At 40.7% G+C, this 26,684-nt stretch overlaps 1 protein-coding gene across 12 annotated transcripts in view; it reads left to right on the top strand.

Annotated features, from left to right (window-relative positions):
- Positions 1 to 26,684, top strand: part of HIVEP1 (human immunodeficiency virus type I enhancer binding protein 1) — a 131,181-nt gene that overhangs the window by 77,055 nt on the left and 27,442 nt on the right. For all 12 annotated transcript variants that reach the window (XM_027676189.1, XM_027676188.1, XM_027676192.1 and 9 more), the window contains 2 exons: positions 14,205 to 20,146; positions 26,338 to 26,471. In XM_027676189.1, coding sequence (XP_027531990.1) covers positions 14,205 to 20,146; positions 26,338 to 26,471 — 6,076 coding nt within the window. The remainder of the gene's footprint in view (positions 1 to 14,204; positions 20,147 to 26,337; positions 26,472 to 26,684) is intronic.

Below are 26,684 nucleotides of genomic sequence, written 5' to 3'. Positions count from 1 at the left end.
AAATACAGTCTTGTAAATGGAAATATATCATCGTCAGAAATTGCAAGTTACAGTGGTGTCCTGTACGTTACTTAACACTGGCAAGAGGATTAGCTTGCCGTTTTATTTTTTTGTTGACATACATCAGAGCTTTTACTTTCCAAACGTTCAAAACTGCCACTTAGCAATGATATTTCATGCAATTTAGTTGTGCATTTTCCTGATATCTGATTTCATAGAATCATAGAATCAACTGTGTTGGAAGGGACTTCTGAGATCATCAAGTCCAACTCTTAATCCACTACCGCTGTGGTTACTAGACATGGCACTAAGTGCCGCATCCAGTCTCATCTTAAAAACCTCCAGGGACTGAGAATCCACCACTTCCCTGGGCAGCCCATTCCAATGCCTCATTACCCTCTCTGTAAAGAATTTCTTCCTAATATCCAACCTAAACCTCCCCTGGCAGAGCTTAAGACCAGGCCCTCTTCTCTTACTGATAGTTGCCTGGGAGAAGAGACCAAACCCCACCTGGCTACAACCTCCTTTCAGGGAGTTGTAGAGAGTGATGAGGTCTCCCCTGAGCCTCCTCTTCTCCAGGCTGAACAACCCCAGCTCCCTCAGCCTCTTCTCATAGGACTTATGCTCGAGTCCCTTCACCAGTCTTGTTGCTCTTCTCTGGACCTGCTCCAGCACCTCAATGTCCTTCCTGAACTGAGGGGCCCAGAACTGGACACAACACTCGAGGTGTGACCTCACCAGTGCTGAGTATAGGGGAAGAATCACTTCCCTGGTCCTTCTGGCCACACTGTTCCTGATCCAGGCCAGGATGCCATTGGCCTTCTTGGCCACCTGGGCACACTGCTGGCTCACATTCAGCTTCCTGTCAATCCAAACTCCCAGGTCCCTTTTCTGCCTGGCTGCTCTCCAACCACTCTGTGCCCAGCCTGTAGCTTTGCAGGGGGTTGTTGTGGCCAAAGTGCAGGACTCGGCACTTAGCCTTGATGAACCTCATCCCGTTGGAATTAGCCCAACTCTCCAGCCTGTCCAGGTCCCTCTGCAGAGCCCTTGTGTCTTCCAGCTGATCGACCCTCCCCCCCAACTTAGTGTCATCTGCAAATTTGCTGATGGTGGACTCAATCCCCTCATCTAAATCATCAATAAAGATATTAACCAGAACTGGGCCCAACACTGATCCCTAGGGGATACCACTAGTGACCGGCCGCCAACTGGATGCAGCCCCATTCACCACCACTCTCTGGGCCCGACCCTCCAGCCAGTTCTTAACCCAGCAGAGAGTGTCCCTGTCCAAGCCATGGGCTGCCAGCGTTTTCAGGAGAATGCTATGGGAGATGGTGCCAAAGGCTTTGCTGAAGTCCAGACAGACCACATCCACAGCCTTCCCCTCATCCACTGGGTGGGTCACCTGATCATAAAAGGAGATCAGGTTGGTCAGACAGGACCTGCCCTTCCTAAACCCATGCTGGCTGGGTCTAATCCCTATTCCATCCTGTATGTGCTGTGTGATTGCACTTAGGATGATCTGCTCCATAACCTTGCCAGGCACTGAGGTCAGGCTGACAGGCCTGTAGTTTCCCGGGTCCTCCTTCCGACCCTTTTTGTGGATGGGCGTGACATTTGCCAACTTCCAATCTTCTGGGACCTCCCCAGTGAGCCAGGGCTGTTGGTAGGTGATGGAGAGTGGCTTGGTGAGCTCTTCCGCCAGCTTCCTCATCACCCTTGGGTGGATCCCATCTGGTCCCATAGACTTGTGGGGATCCAAATGGCTCAGCAGGTTGCCAACTGTTTCCTCCTGGATTACAGGGAGCCTATTCAGATTCTTATCTCTTTCTACAGCTCCAGAAGCCAGCTGTCCTCAGGACAACCTGTCTTCCTGTTGAAAACTGAGGTAAAGAAGGTGTTAAGTACCTCAGCCTTTTCCTTATCTTTGATAACTATGTTCCTGCCCATGTCCAATAAACTCCAATGGAGTTTTCCTTGCCCCTCCTTTTGCTATTGATGGATCTGTAGAAGGACTTTTTGTTATCCTTCACAGAAGTGGCAAGATTAGGTTCAAGCTGTGCCTTCATCTCTCTAATTTTCTTTCTACATGACCTAACTATATTCCTAAACTCTTCCTGAGTAGGCAGCCCTTTTTTCCATAGTCAGTAGGCTCTCTTCATTACCCTTATTTCCTTCAAAATCTCCCTGTTCAGCCAGAGCGGTCATCTTCCCTGCCAGCTTACCTTTCGGCAGACTGGGACAGTCTGCTCCTGTGCTTTCAAGACTTCCTTCTGGAAGCATGTCCAACCCTCCTGGGTTGTTTCCGAGGGTACACTCTGAACTAGTCTTCTGAATAGGCCAAAATCTGCCCTCTAGAAGTCCAGCATATATGTTTTATTGATGGCCCTCCTTGCATCCCTGAGTATTGAAAACAAGTGTTTGTATCTGCATTTAAATATGTCAATATATCTGTCTGAAAGGGAGTTTATTAAAATTGTTCTGTGTGTGTGAAACTATAAGGCTTTAATTCAAGACTGAACTATCTTCCTAAAATATTTACATCAGCTCAGACAGCCATGATTGGCTTAATGCAGGAACTATGTATTGTACAAGATCTCACATTTTCATAAAGTCACATCTATTCTTAAAATCTCTGGTGTTTTCTCACTGAAGGAACATTGCATGCTGCTAATAACAACAGTGACGACTTGAAAGGTCATTTCTGTCTTCAGGCACATTCAGTGCAGGGTTTTGTGCCCATGATGGACAGTGAGAAAACTCTCCCAACTTCCCTAGATGCAGAAATAGTCTCTGATATCATTTAATCTTATATTTTTATTGCACCTGTCTTCAATAGTTAGGTACACTTTGATGTCTTCACTTTACCGGTGAGGGCAAACTGATAAAAATGGGGATGTTTACATGTTCTTTGCTTTGAGAGACAACGTTAGAATAAGGGCTTAACCCGGGAAAGCTTTCTAGCTCCTGTAAACCTCCTGGGTTGTGAGTCAATGTCTGTATCTGTTATTTCTATTTTAATTTTTTTAGTTAGTACATTTAGTTTAGACTACTAGCAGCTGAAATCTGCTCGGTAAATCCACTGCTGGTGCTAGACGTAGCAAGAGCTGGTGGTGTTTTGACAGGCAGACAAACAGATTTACAGTTTTAAATTGAACATTTCATTCTTTGCAGCTATTATGAGAACTTGGTTAAAACATTAATGGGATGTTAAAGTAATAGTATTTTGACTTTTCCTGACAAGTATAGCAAATTTCCTGAGTGACAGTTCAGGAAAAGAGATTCCAACCTGCAAGTATAATTTTCTAAGGGACATTTTGCAAATTAACATTATAAAACAATTGTTGAAAAAGCATTTTCTTGATAGTAAATGGAAAGTGTCAATTCCAAATCCGCGGTACAGTATGTTGTTAAATCAGTGGCTATGTTTTCAGACGCAGTAACATTTTGAACCTGGTCCTACTTTAATGAATAGAAGGCTTTCTTGCAACTTTATAGAATCTGAGGCCAGAACAAGCTCATTTTTGTGGTGGGAGGATGCTGAGCTAACAAACTCGCTAATTAGAGAGACGTACCTACGCATGTGTAGTAAATGCAATAGGGTGCTAATTTTAGCTGATGCGAGCTGGGAGCAAGCCAGTTGTGGAAATGCAAGATTTTTTACTTGTTAGCTTCCTTGTAGTCTGCCTTGCATATGAGTAATGAATGTTTTTTTCATACTTTCCTGATACTCCTTTAGCTCAGGGAGTTGCTGGTCTTTGGTCTCCTTCTGAAGGGAAAATATAATATATAAATGGATGGTGAGTTGGATATTGTGTACAGCCCTCTGGTAGCTTATAAGTTGACCTGGATGGAGTCTTTCTTAGGAATCTCCTAAAACGGTGCTTGTGTTAATGTGTCCTACCCTGGGGAAGATCATCCTTCCCACCTCTAGAATGCCAGACCCAACTTCCATGGTTAGGATATTCTTTGTGTCTAGATTTCCATCAAATCAACTTCTCCTGCTTTTGTCATGTTCACAGCACCATTTAGTCCCAAAAGAAAGACCTGCAGTGTAAGAGTTTTCCTACTGTCTTTGCCAAACCTCCTGTTCCTTTCTCTATTTTTAAATAGTATGGTTGTTAGGTGTGATCTCTTTCCTCCTTTTCTTTCCTCCTCAGTTGCAACAGGCAGTATGGAAATTGCTCCATTTGATCCTTACTTTTCAAATGGAAGATTATGTTAAAGAAATGCAGAGAATGTGACTAAGGACCTTGTTCTGTTTGAACATCATTATGTGCAAGGGTGATTTAGTTAACATCTTGTTCCTTTCATTTCTGTTTTTTCCCCTCAGACTCCTGTTTGGGTATTTTATATTCAGTATCTCATCTGACCATGTAGCAGTTGCTCTGTGCTGATAACTCTTAAACTGGCTGCTGTTTCATGAGCCTGTCTGTCATTCTGTTTTCATGGCCTTTCTTCTTCAGTGTGTTAGAGGTAGAAGTTGTTCTAATGATTTGTTAGCCAAATCCTAACTTTCCGGTAACAATGGGACATCCTTAAATTACAAATAGGTATTTTAGTCATGAAACTGTTGACAACATTCCCTGACATTCAGAGAAAATTTCCAGATGTCCCTGAGGCATTTTAATGAAATTAAACAGCTTTATTCTTACATGGATAACTAGGTGGAACTGGTTTCTGCTTAGGCTTTGACTGGGAGCTCATTAATTTGCCTTTAGGGAGACATCCTGTCTTTTTGCTTGTCTTTGGAGTGCCCAGCAAGGAAGAACTTCTCAGACTGGGATTGCTGCCGATGTTAGCTATCATAATGTCATTTCTCCACCTGCTCCTAGCCAATGTCCTTTATCTTAACAGCATTTAAGATGTGATTACTTTTCTTAGATTAGTAAGAAGGGTTCTGTATAGATTAGGAATATGGAGATGTTAAAGGGCTGTAATGCACAGTTATTCTGTAAATGCCATAGGGCTACTTAATATAGTAAATATTTTTAATTTTTTCAGCATGTTTAAAATACTGTAGTATACGCCCTTGCTGAATGTTCATATATTGCCATTTTGTGTGCATAGTTAGGCATTAACCATAGGCTGTGTGGTCAGTGTCTGCTGTTCTTGCATTGCCTTTCCTCTGTCTTTCAATGTCAAGTCCTGTGAAACTTTACAGTGGTTCAGCCTCTGCTGGTTTCTTTACACACATGATGGTGGGAAATCTTGATCAGTATCAAATGTCATGTTTCATTTAATGTGTTTCATGCTGGGCAGGAAATTAATTCTTTTGGGGGAAAAAAATAATCCTGTTTCACTTTGGTCAGAGATTTTCAAATGTGCTGAAATGTTGCATTTGATTCCTGTTCACATATGGATGTTGGCATTTTTCAGCTGAGGCTCTCATGCTAACCTCACTTGTCAGATGTTTATTGCTGTTTGATCTTCATGGTCTTCCTCATCAAGCATGCTGATTTTATGGGTAAAAATCTGCTGATTGTTTCTTTCTTCACTCAAGTCAAAATGCTAAATGTACAAAATGAGATCAAACTCTTCTAAAGAAGATATTTCTTGGTCTTCTTAGCATAGGGCAATTATGTCCTTACACCCCATCAGAAGTCAATGTTGTCTTGATGTGAGTGTCCATGACTTGAAAAGATGCTGCCAGGAAGACAACCCCAGTCTGCAGCTTATCATTTACTCTTTACCTGTCCCAAGGCCAAACAGGAGTTGGCAGGCTCTCACACCTGGGATGAAATTGTATCACCGGCAGCTTCCTGATAAATTGAAGCTGTGTGCCTCTGGGCAAAGGTGTCTCCCTTTCTGTATGCTAAAATGTTATTGTGCAATTTATAAAACTAATCTGCCCTGCCCTCGCTATGGTGCCACAGTATTTCACCTAGTGTGTGAGGATTAGCCCAGAGGATGCCTTTGTGGCTGCGCTTACAAGGTTATATGTGTTCTTGTTTCTTGGGGACAAACCTTTTATGTTTTGAATTAATGAGTGAATCATATCTGTATCTCTTCACCCTACCTTCAGTCAGTCCAGAACATTATCCTCCCTTTTCAACTGTATTGTAACTTTGCAATTCAAACACTGGTGGGAGAGATGCTGAGACCTGGGGACTGAGGAACCCCTTGCTCATTCTGCCACCAACTCCTGTCTCCCTCACACTGGTTTGAAATACAGGCAGGCCTATTATTTCAAGAAAACATTACTCTAAAGCAAGAAGTATTTCTTCCTTTTCTCAATGTTACCTTCAAAGTGTCAGTTCACTTCTCTTAATATAGAATTAGTGGAAACAATAGATTGTATAGTTTAAACTTTACCATTTGTACTAAACATTGTTACATATTTGCCAGTTCTTAACTATTGCTAACTTTTTGTTAGCCAGCAATATGAGTTTTTCTTGCAACGTGTTTAGTTGAAAACCCAAAAATTACATATGAACAGAATGTTTTTACTTTACATTGGTTTTGTTGAGGTGCCTGTTACTTTTGCCATTACTGAGATGAAATGTGAGCACAATTTAGTGATGTGATTTGTTTGGTGGAAGTTGCAAATGGGAAAAGGAATTAAGCAACAAGAAAAATAGAAAAGCAGGATTCCTGAGGATGCTGTTCCTGGTGCAGCCAGAGAATGTGTGTGTATTCTGATCCTGATGACTTAATAAGATGAAGACCTATGGAAGCATGCCAGCAGTGTATTGGGTATAAACACGAGCAAAAGTACTTTTAGACATTCGGCTTTATATATTCCAGTCTCATAACAATAGAAATCAATGAAAGCTGTGATGATTATCATAAAATAGTCAATAGACTGCTATGATAAAGTAACAAATTTTGGAGACAAGGGGACACTGGATGTCATTTTTTACCTTGACTTTAGGATGTTTCTGACACTGTCTCCCACAATATTATTGTATCCAGATTAAGGTGGTAAGGTCTGGATAGGTGGACAACCAGGGTAGGAGTTCAACAGGTACAAATGCAAAGCCCTGCACCCAGGCAGGAGGAGCCCCAGGCTGGGGACTGGCAGTCCAGGAAGCAGCTTCATGGAAGGGCCCCAGGGAGTGTGGTGGGCAGCAAGCTGGACATCAGCCAGCAGCATGCGTGGCAGCAGGGGAGGCCACAGCATCGTGAGCTGTGTGAATGAAAGCATAACCAGAAGATCAAGGGAAGGAATTATCTTCCCCTGCTCATCAACCTTAGACCACCTTTAGATACTCCAGTTTTGCCCCCCCTCCCAGTGCAGGCTGAACATCAGAAACCTGGAGTGAGTTTAGTGTTGAGGGACCGCAACCATTCAGGGCCTGGAACACTTGTCCTCTGAGGAGAAGCTGAGGGACCAGGGCTCATTCAGGATTGAGAAGAGGTGGTTTTGGAGAGGGTTGTCATGAAGATGGAGTCATATTCTTCGTAGTGGAGCATGTTGAGAGGATGAAAGGCAATAGTAACAAGTTCAAACAAGAGTGGTGTGGACTGGCTTGTTCCCAATAAGGACAATCAAGCAGCTGAAGATGCTGCTCACAGAGGCTGTGTAGACTGTCTCCTTGGAGGTTTCCAAGATCTTATAGGACAAAGCCCTAAAGACCCTAGTCTGATCCCATAGCTGGCCCTGATTTGAGCAGGAGGTTGACTAGAGATTTGCTGAGGTCCCTTCTCACCTGAATTGTCTTGTGATGGTATGAAATACTGATTTTTAAATTTGGAAAATTTATTTAGTCGTAGAGGTACAGTGTATGATTTCTTGGTGTATATATCAGTATACATTTTCTCTACATTTACTTTTAATATATAATCTTGACATGCACTGATTTTATGGGCTTGCCAGGATGTGATAGTAGGGAGCAATAAAATCTGATTTGACTTTACAAAAATGTGTGCTGTTATTGAGGTTAATGGCGCTACTCAGATGGGTGCTGGTACCACATATTAACAGAGGTGCACCTTTCTTGGAGCTTGTGTTAATAGGATGTTTGCTAGTTTGGTTAATAATGAGAAATTATGCTAATAAAACAGTTGTTCCAGTACAAAAATCTGGTGTGAAATGACCCTTTAAAGAGGCTTGGGGAACCCCTCTCTGCCTGACAGCCAATATAATACCTTTGATGGGTCACGTATCAACCCAGAGCTTAGTGCTGTCTATTAAAAACACCAAGAAAATAATCATGTGTTTACAGGCAGTGTGAAATAAGGAAGCCATATTCACCTTATCCCTGCCTTATGGAATTGTCTATTTGCTGATATGAACAAAGGGACAAACATTGGCACAGATGAACACTTGATCCAATCCCTGTCAAAGGCTTTAGCCTTTGAACTCCTCCCTACTTTTCTTTGCAATTAATTCATGTCCAAATGTGCTTTACATTTGATGATCAAGTTTTTTTTAAGAGTCTGGTCTATATATGTTAGGACTGGTGTTCTCAGTAATAAAAGTACTTAAGCATACATTAACCCTGCTGACATAGGTTCTTAAATACCACTGCTAACTTGGAGTGCCCCAGGTTCTTTGACTTGCCTCCTGATTTCTGAAACAGGGAGTGACCACCTTCTGGCCATCTCAATAAGTCTGAAATTCCACGCCTGAAATAAGACTTCAAAAATTGTTGGTGATTGACTTTAAAATCTATTCTATTTGTACTTAATTTTAAGCATGGTGCTTGTGTTAATCTTGTTCAAATCTTTCTGTTGACTTGTTGTCTGTGAACATTTTCATAGTTGTATATGTGGTTATGTAATTAAGATTTTGTTGTTTGGAATTTGTTTTACACTTCAGAAAAACTATATTTTCAGGAAAAATATTTATGGCTGTACTTAACACAAGAAGGCAGTATGAAGCTAAAGAGGACATTTAATAAAAAATGAAAGTTTAGTTATTCCTTGCTGCATTTAATGTAAGTTCTGGTGGCCTGATATTTGCCGACAAGACTTATTTCTTTATCTCGTAATGATGTTCTTTATTCAAACAGACCCAGTGGGGTGATTCATGACTGCTTTTGATAGTTTCAGTGAAATCAGAATTAAATAAGTATAAGATGTCAAGAATAAGAATATTTGGAGTATTTAAAGACACTGGGAAGCTTAGCTTTAATCAGAATAAGATCCTTAGTAATGGTCTTTCTCTTTTGGAAACCTTTCCATCTTTGGATTGCTAGCATTGTCAGGTAACAGAGGAACCTGTTAGCCGTACATTTAAGGCATCAGTTAGTAGCTGAACACTTTCAGAAGAGACTTACTTGCAGTGCCCTGGCAGCTGAAGTACGCATTAGGAGCTAAAGATCAGACACTTGGATTTGAAAATCTGGTCTCTTGTATGGAAGCCTACAATGATTCTTTTAAATTCTGCAGCATAAAATGAGTGCATGAGATGAAAATTATGCTGTTCATTGGGCTGCAGGGACAGATAGTGGTTGCTTGCTCTGTGCTCACAGGGAGGCACTGAGGGAGAAGGGAGCTTGGTGCCCTGCTTCGTTCCCTCTTACTCTCTTCCTTTTTTTTAAGTGCAAGCATGTAGCTCTATTAGAAGGGAAAGAAAGAGAGTGGGTGTTATAATAACATGTAGGCTTTTAGACAGGCAGTTCTGGAAGTTACTTAAACAAAACCATTGAGATCATTTTGTCAAGACACTGTCTAGTTCGCTAGTAAATGCTTTGGAAGAAAAAAATCAGATCGCTTATAACCTCTCTTTATTTGCTGCGTGAGTTACTTTGCCAAATTGCTATCTACACCATCACACCTGTGTTCTTTTGCTCTATCTCCTGTGCATAGAGTGACGTGCATCAGAGAAATTGTAGGTGAAAAAAATCATGTTTGGAAATATCAGTTTTTTCTTGTCATGTTTTGAGTGCAGAATTCATACCAAAGCAAAAGAGAGCAAACAGAACAAAGCCAAAGCAGGCAAAGCACAAAAGAGATGCTCTGGTGTCCCTGGGATATGAAAGGCAAGGTGCTGAGAACAGGCATTGTCCCCTCTTCTCCTGGGCTAGCTAACTTAATCCTATTTCATGTAATACAATTTATGAGAAAGACTCTTTTTAGACATCTGATTGAGATAACAGCACTTCTCAACAGCACCACTTTACCACCAGGGAAAAAGGGGAATTACCACCGATGAGAAGGGCTTGGTGATTGCAGAGGGAGGTGAGCAGAGCACACAGAGCATCAGGGAGAGAAAGAAAAGCAGATCAACTTCTTTTTTCTGGTTTTTTCCATATGAGAATGTTTTTACATTCTCTTTGTTCAGTGTCAGTTTGTTGATGTGGGTACATGGCCCTGACAAGTCATCACGCTCCTGAAAGTTGGTAGCTCTGAAAGGCAGAGGAGTGTGTAGCATTTTGGGACTGGCGCTTTCCACCAGTTTTGTTGATGCCTCTGGAAATACTGATGCAGTTGACCTTTGTGCAAACATGTAGCTGTAGATTAAGAAACGTATGATGGAATATCTTCAACATAAACTGGAAATACAAGGCAAAGACTTATACAAGAAGAATGACAAGCTAAAAATAAGTGAAACAAAGTTGTGAGGAGTTCCTTTTTTCCCCAGAATATGGTAGAAATTTGGTTGTTAGCAAACATGAGGTGAATATTTCCATTGATAATAATAAGGATTTCTAAATTGTCCAGGAGTAGGGCACAGGACTTAAACTATTGTTAAGCTTTGTTAAGCCGTTGTCAAGAAAGTACAAGATTTTATAGACAGGTGCACTGAAGCAAATCTGTTACTCCATCTCTGGGATCACAGAAGATGTAGAGTCAGAAATATACAAACAAGAAACTAGTTATCAAGATTTCTGTAAACTGAAATTAGTGGTTATGAAGACTGAAAAGAAATTACTATTTCTCTACATAATGCAGTCCATAAATTGCCTTTGTTTATTCTTTTTTCTTTCCTTTTCCATTTCCCAAACCATTCTTATGCTCTGGCATATGTTGAACAGCATTTTTAGAAAGTAAAGCAGAAAAGAGGTTATGGAAAATTCTGATCTTGTAGTCATAATGAATTAATCTTTTCAATTGCTTGATTGGTAGATTAGAAATACATTTTTACTTTCTTTAAGGCTTTGGTAAGCCACATTACATCTTTTAACTGTGTTGGTTTCCATTTCACCAGTGCAGGTTGAGTATGCTTTTTCTTTTGCACTACATGGTTGGAACCCAGAAACAGTAGTTATTGAATATTCTGAGGCATCAGGAAGCAGCACGTCATTTGATTGTTCAGTTGCTGCAGTATGAAACACCTTAGACTTTTTTGCATACATTTGCTTGAATGTTTGCAATTCCTGGCACTCTTACCTTCCTAGTTATGTGTAATCTGCCCAGCTCTTCCCGTAGTGCTCTGGTACAAACACTGGCAGTATGATCGGTGTGGGGGCGTGATTGTGACAGGATAAAAGCTACAGTGTGTGCATAAAGGGAACCAAATTACTTACACTCAATTAACATGACCATGTTTCAGAGCGATCACCAAACCATGGCTAAAAGCACCCTTTTATATAATTACCTTGTTATTTTCTCTTTGATTCACGTAAAACTGTTTTTTATTGTTATTGAAGAAAAAACTGCTGCAGTAGACTATGAATTTTAAAGAATTCACCATTAAAAATATCAGTGATAACTTATTACTGTAAGCCACTGTTTAATTGTGAAGCAATGGAAAGTGAAAAACACTGTGATGGAAGACTGCTTGGCTTTGAATATATTAAATCCAATCTAATAGGAATAGGTTTTGGTGATAAAGCAGTAAATCTAAAGTTCATGTAAGTAAAGAATTACTTCATTGCAGAAACTTCATTTTGGATTCACAAGAGGAGCACACAGTCCCCATAACTAGGATTTGGAGCCAGTGATTCAAGCATCTTTTGCATAGGACTGCTGAATGTGACAAAACAGGCTCTTACTCTTCATAGTTATGCTTTCCATAGTAGGACTGGGAGAGGAATAGATTGGGTTCTGCAGAGCTTCCACATTTGCTATAAATTATGTGTGTCGCGGTTTCACCCCGGCTGGCAACCAAGCACCACGCAGCCAAGACTCCATAATTCCCAGCCACTGTGAAGATAGTTAACTCTACCCCAGCCAAAACCAGCACACTGTGTGATGTGTAGTCTCTAATCTTTCAGTTTGCAAGGTGATCTCTTGAATATCCATTCACCCTAAGTGAATATATGCGTACAATTAAGTTGGCATGGAGTTGGAAATTGGATTTTGAATTTCCAAGTGTTTGGCAGTAGCACGTATCCTAGTTGGGCTGTGCTCTGGCATGGAGAAAACATAACATCTTTTTACCTTTTTTTCTCCTGCTGGTCACTTTGCATTCTGTTCTGCTAGACAAGCTTTAAGCATTGCCTGGATTTCCTCTACATGGAGCAGGAATTCCACCCTGGATTAATCAACTGCAGTATCTCTTGTTACATGCACACGACGCTTTGGCTTTCCTCCCACTGCAGTACGGAAGCCAGGTGGTGTTTCTGCAAGGGGATAGTTTTGCCGCTCCAAGGGCACCATAGGGGTGGTGGGTACTGGCATATCGGAGCTTTCTCCGCTTGCCTCCTTGTGAGGTTTACTGTGAGAATTTTGTCCCTTTATATGTTGTCTTAAGGCTGTTCTTTACCTAGAAGTGCCATAAACCTCTGTTACTGAGTGTGCAGGTAAACATACTGCATGGGGTTACTCAGTGCTGCTTCCCAAAATGTGTGTGCAGCTGAACATTCTCAGAGCCATCAGCCCTCTAGTCACATCAGATTCTTCCTTTGCTTTTAATATTGGCAATCAGACGAATAGGGTTTTGGCTAACAGCCTAATGAAGGAGTGTGTTAAAGCTTAAGAAAATGAATTTACATCCATTTAATATTCCTCTGCACTACCAGTGATGCTAACTGAGGCAATGGCTGTGACTGTGTGTATGTTAGGAAAGAAGTGAAAGAAAAGTAGGAATTAATAATAATGGCCAGTCTTCGCGAACGAAGATTTGGGGAAAGGTCTTTTTACCTTTCCAGCCTGCGCAATGGATTTTTTTAGGTGAGACACAGCCTGCGCTGAACTGAGCCCACCCTTTAATCCTAAGGTTCATCTGCCGGGGCCAAGCAAGCTTGGACAATGGCAGTGAGGTCCTCAGGACGTAGGTTTGTTTAGAGTGACCTTCTCATAGATGGATGGCCTTACAGGGCTAACGGGCTCCATCTGCCCGGGGGACTGGCTGGGATTCGAACCTGGGTCGCAGAGGTGAGAGTCCTGCATACTAACCACTAGGCCACCAGGGGTCCCCTAGTAGGAATTAGCTGATAGATTAAATATCACTCATTTGAGGTAGACAAAGGTGTGTAACTCAGGTACCTATCTGTAAAAAAGAAAAACTTATAAGTATCAACACTGAAATTCAGTCTATAGGTATTTTTATTATAGATAAATTGGACTATCTACAAATATAAGTACTTGCAGCAAAATTATTCTGCTGAATAATACTCCAGTTCGTTTACTCTCCACTACCCCCCTGAAACTCTGTGTGCATATTTGCTTAAAATCGGCAACAAGTGTAGCTAGTTATAAAATAATTCAAATGTAGTTTATTTTGTTTCATGATGCACAAATAGAAAGTCATTTAAGTGTGACTGATTTTATTCATCCGCAGTAGTTGCTCATCTGAAATGCTATCGAAGTTCAGTAATTGGAACTCTGAAATACAGTATTTGACAGATGGTGTGGGTGGTTGTGCCATTTCCATGATAAATCTACTTACAAATATAACCATGAGGAAGTTGTGTTCATTCCTTGACTACAGGGACATATAGATGGAAAAAGTGACAAACATGACATATGTGTCTTGGTTCTTCATTTTCCTCCTATAACGATTTGGATTTTTAAACTAGTGCAAGAGAGAGGCTTCTTTTACTTATCTGAAAAGGAGTTGCTAAAATATTCCTTCAGTAGCCTTTCTTTTCTTATGTTTTCTTTGAAGCCTTTCCTATAGTGAATTACTTTTGTAATGTCTTTGAGCATCAGTTAGAAAGCATTGCTCATTTTTGATGAAAACAAAATAGATCTTCACTAAGATACATTTACTGTTAAAAGAAAGTATTGGAGGCTGGAGAGACGGACGTCAGTCCTGTTGCCCCAGGGCTTACTGTTGAAACTTAGAGACGCTAAAGTGGTATAAATAAAAAAAAATACTGCATTATCCAGTTTGAATATTCTTTTTTATTCTCTTTGTGTTTTAACAGAAATCACCGATGCTGGTACTAGAGGAACCCAAGATACAATTAAGGGTGTGAAAAGAAAAAAGATTGTGTCTGAAAACCATCTTAAAAAAATACCAAAATCGCCTTTGAGAAGCCCCACTGAAGCCAAGGTTAAGCAAAATATAGAGCCTTCACCACTAAAAGCTCTTCCAGATGCCTCTGAACACACCGTGGCACAGGATCACCTGCCCTTGCAAAATGGAAATCAATGTACCAAACAAAATGGGGGAGCACTTAGTAGTGAGATAAGTGTTGAAACAACTAAATCTGAGGCATCAATGCAGACAAAGCTTTCACTGACACATCAGTCCTTAGATTTATGTAGGCAGGCAGCGGGGGATACTGATGCAAACCAACTGAACTCAGCAGAGAGGAAACCTCCCTCAAACTCCTCATCAAGTAAAACAAAGACTGACAGTAATGAATGTATTAATTTTGTTGATTGCAGTACATCCCCGTGTACGCGTACTGCATTCGATGTCTTATTAAAAGCTATGGAGCCTGAACTGAACACCTTAGCACAAGAGTGCCCCCCTTATGGGATGCAAATAGAGAAACTGAGACCAAATAAAACTGTAAGCACCTCTTCTAGTCTCACGTCCAATACCATAAGCGTCCAAAATCAGTCTGCTTTGTCACAGCATGAGTTTGCAGCTGGACCTCACTATTACCCGTGTACATTGAACAATGTGCATGTAGCAACAACAGCCAAGACTGGACAAGCACAAGGCCAATCAGTTTCTCATTCACAAGACCTTATTACTAAAACCGGTCAACAAAATCACCAGGTTGTTATGTGTCCAAGTTTAACTAGGTCGCTGGTGCAACAGCAGAGTCAAGAAAACCCCAAGCTCCAGCAGATATACAGCATAGCGGTAACTTCCTCTGTCGTTCACACCTCATCTTCCACTGTAACTCAGGTTTTTTCTCAAAACCAGTTAGTAGCTAGTTCGTCTTCACCTTTGTCAATTAGCACATCGAGTTCAACACACTTGCCTATAGGTCCCGTGTATAATTCAGCCCAGATAGCATCAGTTGTAAACCATGGTGTAGAACAAATATGTAACCTCTTAAAAGACCAGAAGCCTAAAAAACTAGGGAAATACGTCTGTGAGTATTGCAATCGGGCCTGTGCCAAGCCCAGTGTTCTCCAAAAGCACATCCGATCCCATACTGGAGAGCGACCATATCCTTGTGTGACGTGTGGGTTTTCATTTAAAACCAAAAGCAATCTGTACAAGCACAAAAAATCTCATGCACACGCTATCAAACTTGGACTTGTTCTACAACCAGATTCAGGTGGCCTCTTCTTATCGCATGACTCGGACAAAGCACTTAGCATTCATTCAGATGTGGAAGAAAGCGGTGAAAGTGAAGATGAAGGCACTGCCGATGAAAGACAAGATGATCAAGAACTGGAACCTGCACAATTAATGAAAGTCATTTCAAGTGCAGAAACATTGCAGAAAGGCAGTCCTATTCCAGTAAGCAACCCGGATTGTATACCAGGTGACTCTTCATTACATGATGCAGAACCTCAAGTAAGGGCAGCTTTACCTAAAGTAGTAGTTCATCCTGTAAATGTTTCTCCATTAAGGGCTGATAGCCCAAAAGTAACAGAACCCGCACCCGAGCTTGCTGCAGCACAGAGAAAAGGAGATTCTAAAGTGACAGCTCTTCAGTCAAATGTAACACATACAGCCTCATTCAAAGAAAATGACATAAAGCAGCATCAGAAAGTAGAAGTGGGCCTATTAGAGGAACAGCTGGGATCTGCAGTAGGATCAGTGCATGCTCAGCTCCAGAGACAACAGGCAACTGATGGTTCTCAGGATCAGCAAGGAAAATGTCTTTTGAGCCCTAGAAGTTTAGGTAGTACTGATTCTGGTTATTTCTCTCGTTCTGAAAGTGCTGATCAAACAATGAGCCCTCCAGCTCCTTTTGTAAGGGGATTGTTGACCTCTGAGAAAGATCCAAATAAAAACCTGCCCTGTGTGCCACGAACAAGTGGTGTGGTGGCATCAGTGGTACAAACTGTTTGTGCCGAAAAAAATCTGATTCTTTCTGGCCAAATGCGACCTCCCTTGGCAACAAAAACTCTTGAGGAGCGTATCTCAAAGTTAATTTCTGATAATGAAGCTGTTGTAGATGACAAACAGTTAGATAGCGTGAAACCAAGAAGAACATCTCTTTCGAGAAGAGGAAGCATAGATTCACCAAAATCCTACATATTTAAAGATTCTTTCCAGTTTGATTTAAAGCCCATGGGAAGAAGAACTAGCTCAAGCTCTGATATACCAAAGTCTCCTTTTACACCCACTGAGAAATCAAAGCAAGTTTTTCTTCTTTCAGTACCATCCCTCGACTGTTTACCTATAACACGAAGTAATTCCATGCCTACCACCAGTTACTCAGCAGTACCTCCAAATGTAATACCTCCCTCTCATCCCCTTCGAGGAAGCCAGTCATTTGATGATAAGATTGGCTCTTTATATGATGATGTTTTTGTATCAGGACCTGCTACTCCACTGAACCAAGGCGGACACCCTCGGACCCTTGTTAGACAGGCAGCAATAGAAGATTCTTCTACTGGTGAAAACCAAGGTCTTGGACTGGTGCGATCTGTAGAAGACAGTTATCTGGGGTGTAATTTATCAAATGAATCCTTATTACAAAGGAGCAAATCCTTGGCACAGGGATCAAATTTAGAAAAAACAAAGAAGTCCCCTCAGGTGCGAGGAACAATGTTTGAATGTGAAACCTGCAGAAACAGATATAGAAAACTGGAAAATTTTGAAAACCACAAGAAATTTTATTGTTCAGAGTTGCATGGACCTAAAACTAAAGCAGCAATCAGGGAGCCTGAGCATAAAGCTGTTACAAACAGTACACAGCCTCAAATTCTCCACTACAGGGTCACTACTTCAACTGGTGTCTGGGAGCAGACACCCCAGATAAGGAAAAGAAGGAAAATGAAAAGTGTTGGCGATGATGATGACCCGCAGCAAAACGATACGAGCATACCATCGAAGAACACAGAAGGCCAAAGCAAGCCAGCAAATTCTTCCAGTCTGTCAAAATACAATGCGACAACAGTGGTAGGATCACAACAACCAAGCAAACTTCTGCTTCAGAGTTCCCAAGTTCAGCTTGTGGCTCGAGGCACAGATCAGACTATTGAGCCAAAGGTGGCTCCACTCATTGAAAAACAGGCAAGTTCAGCTGCACAAGAAAAGATGGAGTTGAAAAGACAAGGGACTGGCATTTCAGTAATACAGCACACCAATTCACTGAGCAGAAATAGCTCATTTGAGAAATCAGAGTCGTTTGAAAGACTATCACCAGTTTCTTCTCAAGAGCCCAACAAGGTTGCAAAGCACCGCTCTTTGAATACAGTTGTAATCCAAGAAGACAGACAGTCTTATCTGAACAATCCCCAGCATCATCAACCCTTGTCGTCAGAATCACCTAGAGGGGAAGTTCAGGGAAGCCAGTTGGTTTCTAACGAGAGAAGCACACCACTTCAGCCGTCAAGACTTGTTCGACAGCATAACATCCAGGTTCCTGAAATACTGGTCACAGAAGAACCAGACAGAGACCAAGAAAACCAGTGCAGTGACCAGGAAAAGACAGAAAGGTTTAACTGGCCACAGCGCAGTGAAACACTGTCAAAATTACCAACAGAAAAGCTTCCACCGAAGAAGAAAAGAATTCGCTTGGCTGAAATGGAGCATTCATCTGCTGAATCAAGTGTTGACTCCACGCTTTCTAGAAGCCTAAGTCGGGAGAGTAGCTTGTCTCATGCCTCCAGTTTCTCAACTTCACTTGATAAAGATGAAACTTTGAAGGCTGAGAACCCTTCCAAAGCAGAGCCTGCTAGTAAGTCGTCAGAATTCCTCATGATTCCTGCTGGTTCACACGCACTGTCTGTGCCTGGACCTCATTACCGGGAAATGAGACGTGCTGCCTCAGAGCAAATCAGCTGCACACAGCCCTCAATGGAGGTTGTGGACTACAGAAGTAAGTCTTTTGACTGTGGAAGTATGTCTCTGTCAAAACCTGTCCCGCTTCTAGAGATAGCTGCTCCGAAAGTGTCATCTGCAAATGGAGCTGCTGGACATGTGCCTCTGCTAGAAAGGAGGAGGGGGCCATTCGTAAGACAAATATCTTTAAATATTGCTCCAGAAAATCAACAGCCTCAAGTGAAATCAACCTCTTCATTGCAGACAGCTCATGCTACAGATGTGCCCACAATGCCATTACACAGGCTGCAGACCTCTAGCAAGTCTTCAGTGGACTTTCCTTCAAGTACACAGTATTCACAGACTAACTCCAGGCCTCACTCAGCAATTCAAAGTTGTAATTCTGTTAGCCTGTCTTCGGTTCAGCAACCTCTAGATCATGTGTTGAATAATCAAGGGCAGCCATCCTTGACTCATCAGCCTTCTCAGCCATCTACTAAAACATCAGCCCAAGGGGAGCAAGCAAGCACAGACTCGCTTTCTTGTCATCCTGATGAAAAGAAGGATTGTTTTGCTCCAAAGTATCAACTTCAAGTTAAAACATTACATATAGGTCAGCCATACTCTTCTAAATTGCTAAAAAGTACTTTATCAACTCAGACTGGTCCAAATCAAGTTGGGGTGGATCAGAATTCATCCTCCTTTGAAATGCAGACTAAACTGTCTGACATGTCTAATCCATACACTGTGCCTCCTTTAAAGCAAATTGTCCCTAATAACTGCAGCAGTCAGATTCCTCCTTTTGTGGTTCCTGTCCGTATTCACAGCAGTATGCCATCCTACGGCTTCGCAACTGTTACACCCCTTCCTCACATTTTAGTGACCCAGGATCAGGTAAATCAGTCCATCTGCAATACAAATGTTGTGACAGTGCCAACGCTTGAAGGCAAAACTCAGTTGCCAAAATCTCACAAAGATTATCAGAGGACTTTGCCAAATTCATTTGAATTTGAAAATTCACAACCAGAAAATGGAACCAGAAACTCACCTTTGTCAAGCTCTTCAAGTATCATTCAGAAAGTGCCAGTTAGTGGACTCTTCCCTCAACCAGAAGCTACAGCTTCAAGTAAACGAATGCTTTCCCCAGCCAACAGTTTAGATATTGCCATGGAAAAGCAACAGAAACGTGTTAAGGATGAGAGTGGAGCTGCTTGTATGACAGATGCTAGACCATTGCATTCAGTGAATGTTAGATCTAGTGACCCTACTAGTAAGCAAAAGAAACCAGTTTTGGTAAGACAAGTTTGCACCACGGAGCCTCTTGAAAATCACCTCTTGGATCCTGATAGTGTTACACAGGATGAAAAAAGCAGCAAGGCCAGTACTTCAGACCTGCCGTTGCCTGACCATCATTCATCTGACACTGGGGTTTCAGAAACCCTAAAGAAGTCACCAGAATCTGAAGACCTTAAATCTTCAACATCGCCAGTGTTTGCAGTTAGAAAACCATCTGAATTGTCTCCAGTGAATAACCAGAGTTCTCTTCTCAAGGTTGTAAGTAGCAGTCAAGAAAGAAGGTCCCCAAGTAACAATAATGAGAGCAAGCACATCAACAGCCCAGGCCAAGCAAAGCCTGTAACAACACTGGCTGCCATGAATGCAGGAGAAATGCAGAGGTTATCATTTCCAAGCCTCAAGACCACAACAAATTTTACGTGGTGTTATCTCATGAAGAGAAAACCATTGCATCTGCTGCAAAATGATCAGAAAATCTCTGCCTATTCTACATGGACCATTAATCCCAACAATCCCAATCCACTTGGTTTGTCGACAAAGGTAGCTCTCTCCCTCCTCAATTCCAAACAAAAAGTTGAAAAACCACTGTACACTCTAGCAAGAACTACTCATCCCAGATCTGATGTACTGGTCTATTCAAGCAAGTGGAAGAACAGCTTAACCAAGGTACTTAAACAATGCTTGATGTATACTGATCATTTACAGAGGATTTGCTTTGAAAATTGTGCTTCCTCATATTTTAGAGAATGCAATATGCCTGACATGTACAGTATATGTGCTTATTTATTTTAGTTATGCTGGATCAAACTGCTAAAAAGATCTTAAGTAATTCAATTAAGAAACCTGTTCATAAGGATTTATCGCTTTTCATGGAAATTAGTTCCTGGGTTTAAATCCGTATATGGAGTGTTTATTGTAGCAGGAATATGTTTGACTATTTTTTTGTCATGCAAAGGTAGAACAAAAATAACTCTGATAGAAACATTTTTAAAAACTTGTAACTTAAAACAGGTTAATTTAAGATCATAATTGCATATTTTGCCTTAAAAGTCAGTTGGTATTTTCTGGTACAAAACAGTGCTCAGGGTGAACACATGTCTGTGGAAACGTCGTGAAAACAGTTTTCACAATTGCTAATCATCTAACTGTGTGAGGAGGAGTATACCATTTCACTTTCTCCCATCTAGGTTAATCGGTGGCGTGAAATAATGACAGAAATAGCAAAGTTTAACCCAAAATTTACACTGCCATAAACCCACCAACAACTTCCTGGATAAATATGGCTCAAAATGTGATGTTAAATCTTGCACTGAGGAATATAATCCAGGCAAAGGTTGTGACCCACATAAAACACTCTATCGTTCCAGAGTCCGAAATGCCAGAGCAAAGTACTCACTTTTTATTTCCTTAGCTGTCTCGAGGCTGCACAGTTGTGATCAGGATTTTACTTGCTGGACGGTTTTATTATAGACAGGACCAAACTGTGCTGCTTTGGACTGGTTTTGGTGTTTCCTAGTGATTGAACCACTTCTGTGAATTCGTAAAGGTGGCTCCTTGCCTGATAGTATGGCAGCAGCTGTCTGTGTCTCTTTAATGGACCCAGTACCATATTTTATTATCTCATCTAGTGAAATTGTAAAGCCTTCTGAAGTGTGCTTGGTTTCACACTTTTCTTTCCTCTTTGCTGTGTGCACCATGTCTTTGGTGCCAAACTCTTCTTTGGAGCTGGCAAAAACGCAGCATCAGTCACAGACCTCCCTTTCTCCAGGATCCTTCAGGGCATGGAAATGTTTTGGTGGGGACATAAAAGCAATCGTAACTTGTCCTACTCCTGCAGGCTGCTGTCAGCAAAATCCCTGGTCATTGGGATGGGACTCGGAGTCCGTACTGCCAGTGGTCACTCTAGAGGAGACATGCCACGACCTCAGGAAAAGACCCGTATCTCTGTGGGTGTTGAGTGACAGAGACTCTTGCTGTCAGAGGTCACCCTGGAATGCGTCTGTGTTTGCTAAATGTTTTGCTAAGATACAGAATTGTCAGTGGGGAAAAAAGCAATAGGATGAGAGGAAACAATTGTATGAGAGGAAGAAATAGTTTCAGAATTACAGGGCGAGTCGAGAAGATACACTGAAACCCTTAAGGCCAAAGAGCCATAGAGTTAAACCTAGTCCTTCTGAAATCAGTGGGAGACTTTGCTAATATTTATATTGGAGTTCAAAACTTTCTCCATGATGTCTCATGCAGAAAATACATACAGGCTGCCGGCTTTCTTATAGTGCTTTAATTGAATTGAATTGTTGGTTCCATGTTAGCATGCTGCCTTGGTTTAAACTCTTACTACCATTTTTTTGGGTCTACTCTTCATATATTTTATGAGATGTTGTACTTAATAGTGCCAAGTTAAAAAAAAAAAAAAAAGGAAAAAAGGAATCAAACATTTAACCTTTTTCATTGTATTTAGTTGAACAAGTCTTTCTAAGGCAAGTCTCACATCAGTTGTGTCATTGACTCATGTTTGTTTTATTTTTAAAGAACAGTCTATCAGAAGAAACTCACTGATAGCGAAGCTGCAGTATGCTTCTTGAAGAAAAGATTTTGTCTACAAACAAACTCTGTTTAGATTATAAATAATGGATAATAATTTTTTTAAAAAGTATTTTGACAGCACCCTTTTAAACGCGCCAGGAGTGCTTAAATGCTGTAATAGGCAGCTGTCAGGTACATTTACAGTGCTTCTGCCACAAAGAACCATAGTTACTAATCTTTCTTCAGTCTTGCTTGCTGACGTTTTGAATGAAGCGCATGAGCATGGTGAAAATGAAGAGTTCTTATGCTCTGCTTGTGGCTGATTTACTGGGTTTGCTCAGAGCCATTGTGAAGGAAGAAAGTGCAGTGAGAAAGCACCAATAAAAGTTTAATTGGCACTTCAGATGGTGTGAGCGAGGTATAGGAAGGCAGAAATTAAAAATTTCAAAGACCTGATAGGTACTCTGACCTAACACCTCCAGAGCTTGCCTGCTTTCCTTTCTAATGACTCAGGCAGCAGGATTTCAGCTGCTTTCCAAAATGATGCTGCTGCTGTTCCTAGAATACACTTCTATGTTACCAGTCTCCAGTCAGACCTGGTAATGGAATAGCTCATGCTGTCTTGGAAACTTCCTCACAGAAGCCATGCTTGAAAAAAGCAAAAACTGAAATTCCTCATTCAGTTCAGGCCCAGTAACTCTACTGTTTTGTTTTTTTTATTTGAGACTGAGGATGGAAAATGTTGGAGGTCCTTTTGGAAATTAACATTCCATTAAAAAAAAAGAAAGCACAAAGCCAAAAAACAAATGATAAAATAATTCTAAAAAAAATGTGATTGATTTTCTGCTTAAAAGGTTGGTGGGGTTCTGAGTTCCTTCAGGAACCACAGTTTAGATTGCAGGTCTCTGTGAATTGTGTTTTTTCAAGTGGTTTACACGTTTTAACCCTGACCTGATGGAGAGCTTTAAATGCTGTTATAATCCAATTTATAAATAATAAAAATGCAGCATCTCCTCTCTTACAGACTGATTAGGCATATTCTACTCATAGGGCTTTAACTGCTGATCTTCTCATCGAGATAAAGCAACTTGCTGAACTGTTCCTGGGTTTGCCCCCAGAACTAAGTCATGTTTACAGAGATTTCATGCTACTGCATAACCACTACTAATCAGTGTCACAAAAAAAGCAATTCTTTCAAAAATAGGTACCATGGGAAACGAAGATACACGTGAACAAAATGCAAACAATAAAGAACCTGGGACTTTATTTGCTCTTCACAGTTCACTGCTCAGAGGCAATAGGTGAAGTTGCCACGTTCCAGTGATTCAGAAAACAAACCACAAAATGTTATTATAAAAGAAGCTCCTGGAATGAGTGCAGCACGTGAAAATGTAACAGGCGGTTTCACCTGCACAGAGGCTTATATTATAACCCTACTCTTTTTATTTTATTGTTCCATTTATTATTATTTTTCACCAGTTTTCCTCACCTGAAGTCATTAGTGTTGTATCAGGACTTCTTCAAGCCCCCGTATTGATCTTGGCTCTGCTTCCTGAAGTGAATCGGTAATGTGTGCAATATTCCAGGGTGATGATTTTTGAGGAAGAATAGGCTGAAGAATGGAAAGTTTCTCTTAACTGTGGAAAGCTTTCCCTTCTTGGATGATGTGCCACAACAGTCCAGCTCACTACTGGAAAGTAGTTAAATGCAGAAGATTTTTATGTGTAAACTAATAAAAGTTTAAAGGCATTAAAAACATTTTCCCCAAGTGGCTGTGTGCCAATGGGAAAAATGTTTAATGAATATTCTAATCTGAAATGTATAATGTTGATGATTCAGGCTGCAAACATGTTTTTTTTTCCAAAGGATGTTGTAAAGTACCAGAAGTATCTATTGAACTCCGGTCTCTGGGCAGCCCTAAGAGCAATTTTTTTTCAGTTTTATACCAGTAACTGAGGACAACGGAGTTAAATCGGAGCAAAATGAGTGAAGTAGAAATGAATCATGGTCCTTGTCTCTATGGGAGAAGAGAGTCGAGACTATGAAGGAAAGGGAAGGCATAAGCAATGGTAGAGAGGAATATGTTACAGTGCTGCTGTTTTTCTGCCCTTTCCACCAGTATGTGTGGGAGTTTGGTGGATTTTAAGTGAGGTACATTAAAGGATTTCCACACAAGAAACCTGTGCTCCTTAGAGATGGCTGCTCTTTTAAAAGGTACAGAGGGCCCAAATTGTTATCATCATCCAGTTGGAATTTTTCATAAAAAGCTAAACAGACTGGTTTTTTTCATTGTCAGTGAGTATTTCTGTTGATTTCTGTGACAGAAACTCAGTGTTTCTGCTAGAGCATCTTTGATAGCAGTATTTTGCATGTTTAAGACACTGAAGCAATTTCTAAAATAGCATCCAACCAGTAAACTAAAGCACATCAGGGGATGTAAATAGTAGTTTGAATACCTGTGTTAGGCTATCTTATGCCTGTACATAAACACATGTGTTTAAAAAAAAGAAGGGATGGTGGGAGAATCAGAGGTATTTGGCCTTGTGTTAGTTTTTGCGCTCCAGGTGAGCTTTTGTGAGTATACAATTTATTATAACACTGTTTCATCATAGTTTGGAAAACAGCGTGGGCCAAATACTGCTGGAATCTTTCTTTTTCCTTTGTCTTTTCATTCCTAAAAATTAAATCTGGAAAAAAATACTTAGTATTTAGGATTGAAAGATCAGGAACTCAGAGATTGCATTATTCCAGCTGCTGTGAATATTTATGTGGTATTGGGTTTATTGTATATATTCTGTATTTTCCATGGCTTTTCCTGTTTAACTACAAATGTCACCTTGTCATTCTTTGTTTGCAGTGGAAACAAAAGCAATTCATGTACCAGGTAGTGTATAGGAACTACAGCATGGCTGAGTTGCCAGGAAAAAGCTTCACTTCTGATATTTCTCATCCACCTTGTATGGGTGCTGTTAAAACATGCGGGGTGAAATTTCTTTCTTCCTACACACAGGCAGAGTTGTCATGTGTGCTTTGGTAGAACTGCTCGGATATTTGAAAATGCAGCCCAAATCAATCCAGAGGTCTGTATGAAGGTGTATGGATTGGAGTAGTGCTTGTGTGTGTGCATATTTCTAGGGCTTTGAATTGAATAGGAAGATGCTTTTCCTCTAATCTGTGTTAATTCCTTATCAGGTGGGAAGTAGAAGTAAAGGCAGTGTCTGAGGCTGTGTGAAGGACAACGGGCAAGGACCGGGTGCCAGAATGATGTCACCCTTCAATATATGTGATGAACAGCATAATTGATCAGTCATTTTAAGTCAGCCAGTGAAGTCATTCCTCTTGCCAAGAATTCACAAGCTTACAGCATTAAATTTTATAATGAGTGAAAAACATAAGGCCAGACTTTTTTTTTTCTCTCATAATTTTATTCACTTATCAATATGAGCAAGTGTGGTAAATGCGCCAGCTACGTGGGTAGAACAGTTTATAAATATAGCAGTAATAATTGCTGGCTAATTGGATCATTCCTTCATTGTTGCCCATTTTATAAATACCCTAGACTTGGAAGAAGTAGATTTTAATTGGGAAATGTTGGGGGAACTCATCCTCGTTTAAAAAAAAAAGTTCCCTTTATTAGTAATTTGGGAAAATGGAGAAATGTAATTTTGTTCAGCTGGGCAACTGGTATGCTTTTTCTTGTAATTTGGTCTGTCAGTAGTAATGAAGTGTGGAGCCTTGCTTTGGAAGGGTAACTTCACCAAATTGTGAAGTCATTTTCGACACCAAAAGAGGTATATTTTTTAGAAAATATTAGCACTCAGAAATTTTACCTGTTAGTATCTTCCCTTGGTACACCTCTCCTTCCCACTCTTCTCCTCTTTGCTCTGCCATAGGAAGGTGGCTCCTTGACTGACAGACAAATTGGTCCCACTGCCACATCAAATGGCAGGGGAGCAATGCTGTAGCTGTTCAGGAAGGACTTGGATTTGAATGTACACATCTTTCTCTGTAGAATGCTATCTGTAGCTAAAAAGCATCACCTTCACCTTCCCAAAAGAAAAAAGAGGCATCTCCTACTGCAGATTCAAAGCATCCCTGATTTCCTACAGAGCCATAATCTCCATACAGATTTAGCTGTCCACAAATAGACAGTGCATATTAGAGAAGAAGTTTGGCAAAAGATGTATTTTGTTTCATGTATCTTAACAGTTTCAAAAAACAGTTATTAGAATTGTGGCTTTTATGATGCTTTTATTCATCATAACTTGAATGTTTGAATAGCATATGAAAGACACTAATTTTAATGATAAGCATATCTCATTTTCTTTCAGCGAGCATTAAATAGAAAAAAATTGACTGCAACTGAATTCAGCAATAAGGAAAACTCTGAATCAAGCACTGAGCATGATAAAGAAAACTCCTTTATCAAAACTGCACCAAGAAGAGTTAAAATATTTGATGGAGGGCAAGTATTGTACTTTTTATACTTCGTATCATCCAAAAGATATTTTTCCTTGATTCTAGACTTTGCAGAGATATTGCTTCCTGATTGATTTATTTTAAGCAACAGTTCCATATTGTGGTCTATGAATGTTGGTTATGTTTCCAAGAAAAATGGAAAGTCATCAGAAGCATGGAGCCATGAGAGTTACGAGAAGGGGTAATAAAATAAAGAACA

Source organism: Neopelma chrysocephalum, unplaced genomic scaffold (genome assembly GCF_003984885.1).
Source record: "Neopelma chrysocephalum unplaced genomic scaffold, ASM398488v2 Primary Assembly neopelma1_26b, whole genome shotgun sequence".
Taxonomy (NCBI): domain Eukaryota; kingdom Metazoa; phylum Chordata; class Aves; order Passeriformes; family Pipridae; genus Neopelma; species Neopelma chrysocephalum.
Note: the sequence above shows the minus strand (reverse complement) of the source record. Positions and strands in the feature narration are given on the sequence as shown.